The sequence below is a fragment of the Gobius niger genome, assembly GCF_951799975.1.
Source record: "Gobius niger genome assembly, contig: SCAFFOLD_139, whole genome shotgun sequence".
In the NCBI taxonomy this organism is placed as follows: Eukaryota; Metazoa; Chordata; class Actinopteri; order Gobiiformes; family Gobiidae; genus Gobius; species Gobius niger.
Genome location: NW_027639104.1, coordinates 7,756 through 17,500, shown reverse-complemented (window position 1 = coordinate 17,500; position 9,745 = coordinate 7,756). Strand labels below are relative to the sequence as shown.

Here is a 9,745-nt window from a genome sequence, read left to right as displayed (position 1 = left end):
GGGGCGGCGTTGGGCTGTATGGTGGTTGTAATGCTCTCCTCTCTCCTGTAGGGGGCAGCGTTGGGCTGTATGGTGGTTGTAATGCTCTCCTCTCTCCTGTAGGGGGCAGCGTTGGGCTGTATGGTGGTTGTAATGCTCTCCTCTCTCCTGTAGGGGGCGGCGTTGGGCTGTATGGGGGTTGTAATGCTCTCCTCTCTCCTGTAGGGGGCGGTGTTGGGCTGTATGGTGGTTGTAATGCTCTCCTCTCTCCTGTAGGGGGCGGTGTTGGGCTGTATGGTGGTTGTAATGCTCTCCTCTCTCCTGTAGGGGGCGGTGTTGGGCTGTATGGTGGTTGTAATGCTCTCCTCTCTCCTGTAGGGTGTTGGGCTGTATGGTGGTTGTAATGCTCTCCTCTCTCCTGTAGGGGGCGGTGTTGGGCTGTATGGTGGTTGTAATGCTCTCCTCTCTCCTGTAGGGGGCGGCGTTGGGCTGTATGGGGGTTGTAATGCTCTCCTCTCTCCTGTAGGGGGCGGCGTTGGGCTGTATGGTGGTTGTAATGCTCTCCTCTCTCCTGTAGGGGGCGGCGTTGGGCTGTATGGGGGTTGTAATGCTCTCCTCTCTCCTGTAGGGGGCGGCGTTGGGCTGTATGGTGGTTGTAATGCTCTCCCCTCTCCTGTAGGGGGCGGCGTTGGGCTGTATGGTGGTTGTAATGCTCTCCTCTCTCCTGTAGGGTGTTGGGCTGTATGGTGGTTGTAATGCTCTCCTCTCTCCTGTAGGGGGCGGCGTTGGGCTGTATGGGGGTTGTAATGCTCTCCCCTCTCCTGTAGGGGGCGGCGTTGGGCTGTATGGGGGTTGTAATGCTCTCCTCTCTCCTGTAGGGGGCGGCGTTGGGCTGTATGGTGGTTGTAATGCTCTCCTCTCTCCTGTAGGGGGCGGTGTTGGGCTGTATGGTGGTTGTAATGCTCTCCTCTCTCCTGTAGGGGGTTGGGCTGTATGGTGGTTGTAATGCTCTCCTCTCTCCTGTAGGGGGCGGTGTTGGGCTGTATGGGGGTTGTAATGCTCTCCTCTCTCCTGTAGGGGGTTGGGCTGTATGGTGGTTGTAATGCTCTCCTCTCTCCTGTAGGGGGCGGCGTTGGGCTGTATGGTGGTTGTAATGCTCTCCTCTCTCCTGTAGGGGGTTGGGCTGTATGGTGGTTGTAATGCTCTCCTCTCTCCTGTAGGGGGTTGGGCTGTATGGTGGTTGTAATGCTCTCCTCTCTCCTGTAGGGGGCGGTGTTGGGCTGTATGGTGGTTGTAATGCTCTCCTCTCTCCTGTAGGGGGCGGTGTTGGGCTGTATGGTGGTTGTAATGCTCTCCTCTCTCCTGTAGGGGGCGGTGTTGGGCTGTATGGTGGTTGTAATGCTCTCCTGTCTCCTGTAGGGGGCGGTGTTGGGCTGTATGGTGGTTGTAATGTTCTCCTCTCTCCTGTAGGGGGCGGTGTTGGGCTGTATGGTGGTTGTAATGCTCTCCTCTCTCCTGTAGGGGGCTGTATGGTGGTTGTAATGCTCTCCTCTCTCCTGTAGGGGGCGGCGTTGGGCTGTATGGGGGTTGTAATGCTCTCCTCTCTCCTGTAGGGGGCGGCGTTGGGCTGTATGGTGGTTGTAATGCTCTCCTCTCTCCTGTAGGGGGCTGTATGGTGGTTGTAATGCTCTCCTCTCTCCTGTAGGGGGCTGTATGGTGGTTGTAATGCTCTCCTCTCTCCTGTAGGGGGCGGTGTTGGGCTGTATGGTGGTTGTAATGCTCTCCCCTCTCCTGTAGGGGGCGGCGTTGGGCTGTATGGTGGTTGTAATGCTCTCCTCTCTCCTGTAGGGGGCGGTGTTGGGCTGTATGGTGGTTGTAATGCTCTCCTCTCTCCTGTAGGGTGTTGGGCTGTATGGGGGTTGTAATGCTCTCCTCTCTCCTGTAGGGTGTTGGGCTGTATGGGGGTTGTAATGCTCTCCTCTCTCCTGTAGGGGGCGGTGTTGGGCTGTATGGTGGTTGTAATGCTCTCCCCTCTCCTGTAGGGGGCGGCGTTGGGCTGTATGGTGGTTGTAATGCTCTCCTCTCTCCTGTAGGGGGCGGTGTTGGGCTGTATGGTGGTTGTAATGCTCTCCTCTCTCCTGTAGGGTGTTGGGCTGTATGGTGGTTGTAATGCTCTCCTCTCTCCTGTAGGGGGCGGCGTTGGGCTGTATGGTGGTTGTAATGCTCTCCTCTCTCCTGTAGGGGGCGGTGTTGGGCTGTATGGTGGTTGTAATGCTCTCCTCTCTCCTGTAGGGGGCGGTGTTGGGCTGTATGGTGGTTGTAATGCTCTCCTCTCTCCTGTAGGGGGCGGTGTTGGGCTGTATGGTGGTTGTAATGCTCTCCTCTCTCCTGTAGGGGGCGGCGTTGGGCTGTATGGTGGTTGTAATGCTCTCCTCTCTCCTGTAGGGGGCGGTGTTGGGCTGTATGGGGGTTGTAATGCTCTCCTCTCTCCTGTAGGGGGCGGTGTTGGGCTGTATGGTGGTTGTAATGCTCTCCTGTCTCCTGTAGGGGGCGGCGTTGGGCTGTATGGGGGTTGTAATGCTCTCCTCTCTCCTGTAGGGGGCGGTGTTGGGCTGTATGGTGGTTGTAATGCTCTCCTCTCTCCTGTAGGGGGCGGCGTTGGGCTGTATGGTGGTTGTAATGCTCTCCTCTCTCCTGTAGGGGGCGGTGTTGGGCTGTATGGAGGTTGTAATGCTCTCCTCTCTCCTGTAGGGGGCGGCGTTGGGCTGTATGGGGGTTGTAATGCTCTCCTCTCTCCTGTAGGGGGCGGCGTTGGGCTGTATGGTGGTTGTAATGTTCTCCTCTCTCCTGTAGGGGGCGGCGTTGGGCTGTATGGTGGTTGTAATGCTCTCCTCTCTCCTGTAGGGGGCGGCGTTGGGCTGTATGGTGGTTGTAATGCTCTCCTCTCTCCTGTAGGGGGCGGTGTTGGGCTGTATGGTGGTTGTAATGCTCTCCTCTCTCCTGTAGGGGGCGGCGTTGGGCTGTATGGGGGTTGTAATGCTCTCCTCTCTCCTGTAGGGGGCGGTGTTGGGCTGTATGGGGGTTGTAATGCTGTCCTCTCTCCTGTAGGGTGTTGGGCTGTATGGTGGTTGTAATGCTCTCCTCTCTCCTGTAGGGGGCGGTGTTGGGCTGTATGGTGGTTGTAATGCTGTCCTCTCTCCTGTAGGGTGTTGGGCTGTATGGTGGTTGTAATGCTCTCCTCTCTCCTGTAGGGTGTTGGGCTGTATGGTGGTTGTAATGCTCTCCTCTCTCCTGTAGGGGGCGGTGTTGGGCTGTATGGTGGTTGTAATGCTCTCCTCTCTCCTGTAGGGTGTTGGGCTGTATGGTGGTTGTAATGCTCTCCTCTCTCCTGTAGGGGGCGGTGTTGGGCTGTATGGGGGTTGTAATGCTCTCCTCTCTCCTGTAGGGGGCGGCGTTGGGCTGTATGGTGGTTGTAATGCTCTCCTCTCTCCTGTAGGGGGCGGTGTTGGGCTGTATGGTGGTTTTAATGCTCTCCTCTCTCCTGTAGGGGGCGGCGTTGGGCTGTATGGTGGTTGTAATGCTCTCCTCTCTCCTGTAGGGGGCGGCGTTGGGCTGTATAAGGGTTGTAATGCTCTCCTCTCTCCTGTAGGGGGCGGCGTTGGGCTGTATGGTGGTTTTAATGCTCTCCTCTCTCCTGTAGGGGGCGGCGTTGGGCTGTATAAGGGTTGTAATGCTCTCCTCTCTCCTGTAGGGGGCGGTGTTGGGCTGTATGGTGGTTTTAATGCTCTCCTCTCTCCTGTAGGGGGCGGCGTTGGGCTGTATGGTGGTTGTAATGCTCTCCTCTCTCCTGTAGGGGGCGGCGTTGGGCTGTATAAGGGTTGTAATGCTCTCCTCTCTCCTGTAGGGGGCGGCGTTGGGCTGTATGGTGGTTGTAATGCTCTCCTCTCTCCTGTAGGGTGTTGGGCTGTATGGGGGTTGTAATGCTCTCCTCTCTCCTGTAGGGTGTTGGGCTGTATGGGGGTTGTAATGCTCTCCTCTCTCCTGTAGGGGGCGGTGTTGGGCTGTATGGGGGTTGTAATGCTCTCCTCTCTCCTGTAGGGGGCGGTGTTGGGCTGTATGGGGGTTGTAATGCTCTCCTCTCTCCTGTAGGGGGCGGCGTTGGGCTGTATGGTGGTTGTAATGCTCTCCTCTCTCCTGTAGGGGGCGGTGTTGGGCTGTATGGGGGTTGTAATGCTCTCCTCTCTCCTGTAGGGGGCGGCGTTGGGCTGTATGGTGGTTGTAATGCTCTCCTCTCTCCTGTAGGGGGCGGCGTTGGGCTGTATGGTGGTTGTAATGCTCTCCTCTCTCCTGTAGGGGGCAGCGTTGGGCTGTATGGTGGTTGTAATGCTCTCCTCTCTCCTGTAGGGGGTTGGGCTGTATGGTGGTTGTAATGCTCTCCTCTCTCCTGTAGGGGGCGGCGTTGGGCTGTATGGTGGTTGTAATGCTCTCCTCTCTCCTGTAGGGTGTTGGGCTGTATGGTGGTTGTAATGCTCTCCTCTCTCCTGTAGGGGGCGGTGTTGGGCTGTATGGTGGTTGTAATGCTCTCCTCTCTCCTGTAGGGTGTTGGGCTGTATGGTGGTTGTAATGCTCTCCTCTCTCCTGTAGGGGGCGGCGTTGGGCTGTATGGTGGTTGTAATGCTCTCCTCTCTCCTGTAGGGGGTGGTGTTGGGCTGTATGGTGGTTGTAATGCTCTCCTCTCTCCTGTAGGGGGCGGCGTTGGGCTGTATGGTGGTTGTAATGCTCTCCTCTCTCCTGTAGGAGGCGGTGTTGGGCTGTATGGGGGTTGTAATGCTCTCCTCTCTCCTGTAGGGGGCAGCGTTGGGCTGTATGGTGGTTGTAATGCTCTCCTCTCTCCTGTAGGGGGTTGGGCTGTATGGGGGTTGTAATGCTCTCCTCTCTCCTGTAGGGGGCGGTGTTGGGCTGTATGGTGGTTGTAATGCTCTCCTCTCTCCTGTAGGGGGTTGGGCTGTATGGTGGTTGTAATGCTCTCCTCTCTCCTGTAGGGGGCGGTGTTGGGCTGTATGGTGGTTGTAATGCTCTCCTCTCTCCTGTAGGGGGCTGTATGGTGGTTGTAATGCTCTCCTCTCTCCTGTAGGGGGCAGCGTTGGGCTGTATGGTGGTTGTAATGCTCTCCTCTCTCCTGTAGGGGGTTGGGCTGTATGGTGGTTGTAATGCTCTCCTCTCTCCTGTAGGGGGCGGGGTTGGGCTGTATGGTGGTTGTAATGCTCTCCTCTCTCCTGTAGGGGGCGGCGTTGGGCTGTATGGTGGTTGTAATGCTCTCCTGTGTCCTGTAGGGGGCGGTGTTGGGCTGTATGGTGGTTGTAATGCTCTCCTCTCTCCTGTAGGGGGCGGTGTTGGGCTGTATGGTGGTTGTAATGCTCTCCTCTCTCCTGTAGGGGGCGGCGTTGGGCTGTATGGTGGTTGTAATGCTCTCCTCTCTCCTGTAGGGGGCGGTGTTGGGCTGTATGGTGGTTGTAATGCTCTCCTCTCTCCTGTAGGGGGCAGCGTTGGGCTGTATGGTGGTTGTAATGCTCTCCTCTCTCCTGTAGGGGGCGGCGTTGGGCTGTATGGTGGTTGTAATGCTCTCCTCTCTCCTGTAGGGGGCGGTGTTGGGCTGTATGGTGGTTGTAATGCTCTCCTCTCTCCTGTAGGGGGCGGTGTTGGGCTGTATGGTGGTTGTAATGCTCTCCTCTCTCCTGTAGGGGGCTGTATGGTGGTTGTAATGCTCTCCTCTCTCCTGTAGGGGGCTGTATGGTGGTTGTAATGCTCTCCTCTCTCCTGTAGGGTGTTGGGCTGTATGGTGGTTGTAATGCTCTCCTCTCTCCTGTAGGGGGCGGCGTTGGGCTGTATGGTGGTTGTAATGCTCTCCTGTCTCCTGTAGGGGGCGGTGTTGGGCTGTATGGTGGTTGTAATGCTCTCCTCTCTCCTGTAGGGGGCGGCGTTGGGCTGTATGGTGGTTGTAATGCTCTCCTCTCTCCTGTAGGGGGCGGCGTTGGGCTGTATGGGGGTTGTAATGCTCTCCTCTCTCCTGTAGGGGGCGGCGTTGGGCTGTATGGTGGTTGTAATGCTCTCCTCTCTCCTGTAGGGTGTTGGGCTGTATGGTGGTTGTAATGCTCTCCTCTCTCCTGTAGGGGGCGGTGTTGGGCTGTATGGTGGTTGTAATGCTCTCCTCTCTCCTGTAGGGGGCGGCGTTGGGCTGTATGGTGGTTGTAATGCTCTCCTCTCTCCTGTAGGGTGTTGGGCTGTATGGTGGTTGTAATGCTCTCCTCTCTCCTGTAGGGGGCGGCGTTGGGCTGTATGGGGGTTGTAATGCTCTCCTCTCTCCTGTAGGGTGTTGGGCTGTATGGTGGTTGTAATGCTCTCCTCTCTCCTGTAGGGTGTTGGGCTGTATGGTGGTTGTAATGCTCTCCTCTCGCCTGTAGGGGGCGGCGTTGGGCTGTATGGTGGGTCAGATGACCTTTGGGAAGCGTCAGTTCGAGGGCTTGGACTCTGTGATGCGGCGCCTCATTCCTCCGTTTCACCGCAGCATGAGCCTCTTCACCGCCATGATCGACGAGGACGCCGACGCCTTCAACGAGTACATGGTCAGTGCTAGCTACTACTACTGTAATACTTACTACAATACTACTACTACTGTAATACTTGTACTACTACTACTACTGTAAGTGCAATACTCTGCTCTCAGTACGTGCTCTGAAACTGTGCTTCTGTTCAGGCGGCTCTGAAGATGCCCAAGAGCACGGCGGAGGAGAGGACCAGGTGAGGCCACAGGGGCGGGGCCACAGGGGGGTGGGGCCACAGGGGGGTGGGGCCATAGTGGGGCGGGGCCACAGGGGCGGGGTTTGTGAGCCCAAAACAATCAGGAGGGAAACAGTTTGTGAAAGAAGTGTCCATAAACCAAAATCCAAATGTTTCCCTGATCATTATCTGACTGATTCTTCTTCTTCTACTGACGTGTGCTCGCAGAGTGGCCTGCAGAGGGCGCTCCTCTCTCTCTATAATGTGTTCTGTGGTCTTTAGGAGGGACGGTGCTCTCCAGAGTGGCCTGCAGAGGGCGCTCCTCTCTCTCTATAATGTGTTCTTTGGTCTTTAGGAGGGACGGTGCTCTCCAGAGTGGCCTGCAGAGGGCGCTCCTCTCTCTCTATAATGTGTTCTTTGGTCTTTAGGAGGGACGGTGCTCTCCAGAGTGGCCTGCAGAGGGCGCTCCTCTCTCTATAATGTGTTCTTTGGTCTTTAGGAGGGACGGTGCTCTCCAGAGTGGCCTGCAGAGGGCGCTCCTCTCTCTATAATGTGTTCTTTGGTCTTTAGGAGGGACGGTGCTCTCCAGAGCGGCCTGCAGAGGGCGCTCCTCTCTCTATAATGTGTTCTTTGGTCTTTAGGAGGGACGGTGCTCTCCAGAGCGGCCTGCAGAGGGCGCTCCTCTCTCTATAATGTGTTCTTTGGTCTTTAGGAGGGACGGTGCTCTCCAGAGCTGCCTGCAGAGGGCGCTCCTCTCTCTCTATAATGTGTTCTTTGGTCTTTAGGAGGGACGGTGCTCTCCAGAGTGGCCTGCAGAGGGCGCTCCTCTCTCTATAATGTGTTCTTTGGTCTTTAGGAGGGACGGTGCTCTCCAGAGCGGCCTGCAGAGGGCGCTCCTCTCTCTATAATGTGTTCTTTGGTCTTTAGGAGGGACGGTGCTCTCCAGAGCGGCCTGCAGAGGGCGCTCCTCTCTCTCTATAATGTGTTCTTTGGTCTTTAGGAGGGACGGTGCTCTCCAGAGCGGCCTGCAGAGGGCGCTCCTCTCTCTCTATAATGTGTTCTTTGGTCTTTAGGAGGGACGGTGCTCTCCAGAGCTGCCTGCAGAGGGCGCTCCTCTCTCTCTATAATGTGTTCTTTGGTCTTTAGGAGGGACGGTGCTCTCCAGAGTGGCCTGCAGAGGGCGCTCCTCTCTCTATAATGTGTTCTTTGGTCTTTAGGAGGGACGGTGCTCTCCAGAGCGGCCTGCAGAGGGCGCTCCTCTCTCTATAATGTGTTCTTTGGTCTTTAGGAGGGACGGTGCTCTCCAGAGTGGCCTGCAGAGGGCGCTCCTCTCTCTATAATGTGTTCTTTGGTCTTTAGGAGGGACGGTGCTCTCCAGAGCGGCCTGCAGAGGGCGCTCCTCTCTCTCTATAATGTGTTCTTTGGTCTTTAGGAGGGACGGTGCTCTCCAGAGCGGCCTGCAGAGGGCGCTCCTCTCTCTATAATGTGTTCTTTGGTCTTTAGGAGGGACGGTGCTCTCCAGAGCGGCCTGCAGAGGGCGCTCCTCTCTCTCTATAATGTGTTCTTTGGTCTTTAGGAGGGACGGTGCTCTCCAGAGCGGCCTGCAGAGGGCGCTCCTCTCTCTCTATAATGTGTTCTTTGGTCTTTAGGAGGGACGGTGCTCTCCAGAGTGGCCTGCAGAGGGCGCTCCTCTCTCTATAATGTGTTCTTTGGTCTTTAGGAGGGACGGTGCTCTCCAGAGCGGCCTGCAGAGGGCGCTCCTCTCTCTATAATGTGTTCTTTGGTCTTTAGGAGGGACGGTGCTCTCCAGAGTGGCCTGCAGAGGGCGCTCCTCTCTCTATAATGTGTTCTTTGGTCTTTAGGAGGGACGGTGCTCTCCAGAGTGGCCTGCAGAGGGCGCTCCTCTCTCTATAATGTGTTCTTTGGTCTTTAGGAGGGACGGTGCTCTCCAGAGCGGCCTGCAGAGGGCGCTCCTCTCTCTCTATAATGTGTTCTTTGGTCTTTAGGAGGGACGGTGCTCTCCAGAGCGGCCTGCAGAGGGCGCTCCTCTCTCTCTGTAATGTGTTCTTTGGTCTTTAGGAGGGACGGTGCTCTCCAGAGCGGCCTGCAGAGGGCGCTCCTCTCTCTATAATGTGTTCTTTGGTCTTTAGGAGGGACGGTGCTCTCCAGAGCGGCCTGCAGAGGGCGCTCCTCTCTCTATAATGTGTTCTTTGGTCTTTAGGAGGGACGGTGCTCTCCAGAGCGGCCTGCAGAGGGCGCTCCTCTCTCTATAATGTGTTCTTTGGTCTTTAGGAGGGACGGTGCTCTCCAGAGTGGCCTGCAGAGGGCGCTCCTCTCTCTCTATAATGTGTTCTTTGGTCTTTAGGAGGGACGGTGCTCTCCAGAGTGGCCTGCAGAGGGCGCTCCTCTCTCTGTAATGTGTTCTTTGGTCTTTAGGAGGGACGGTGCTCTCCAGAGCGGCCTGCAGAGGGCGCTCCTCTCTCTATAATGTGTTCTTTGGTCTTTAGGAGGGACGGTGCTCTCCAGAGTGGCCTGCAGAGGGCGCTCCTCTCTCTCTATAATGTGTTCTTTGGTCTTTAGGAGGGACGGTGCTCTCCAGAGTGGCCTGCAGAGGGCGCTCCTCTCTCTATAATGTGTTCTTTGGTCTTTAGGAGGGACGGTGCTCTCCAGAGCGGCCTGCAGAGGGCGCTCCTCTCTCTCTATAATGTGTTCTTTGGTCTTTAGGAGGGACGGTGCTCTCCAGAGCGGCCTGCAGAGGGCGCTCCTCTCTCTATAATGTGTTCTTTGGTCTTTAGGAGGGACGGTGCTCTCCAGAGCGGCCTGCAGAGGGCGCTCCTCTCTCTATAATGTGTTCTTTGGTCTTTAGGAGGGACGGTGCTCTCCAGAGTGGCCTGCAGAGGGCGCTCCTCTCTCTCTATAATGTGTTCTTTGGTCTTTAGGAGGGACGGTGCTCTCCAGAGTGGCCTGCAGAGGGCGCTCCTCTCTCTAT

The 9,745-nt window shown here is 56.5% G+C and overlaps 1 protein-coding gene across 1 annotated transcript in view; it reads left to right on the top strand.

The window, feature by feature from the left end:
• LOC306982889 (formimidoyltransferase-cyclodeaminase-like) overlaps nt 1–6,777 on the top strand; it is a gene marked incomplete at its 3' end in the record, with an annotated part of 18,739 nt that extends 11,962 nt beyond the window's left edge. Inside the window, exons 10-11 of the mRNA XM_079583335.1 lie at nt 6,441–6,602; nt 6,734–6,777. Of these exons, the coding sequence (XP_079439461.1) occupies nt 6,441–6,602; nt 6,734–6,777 (206 nt within the window). The remainder of the gene's footprint in view (nt 1–6,440; nt 6,603–6,733) is intronic.
• Between the last annotated feature and the right edge of the window lie 2,968 nt (nt 6,778–9,745).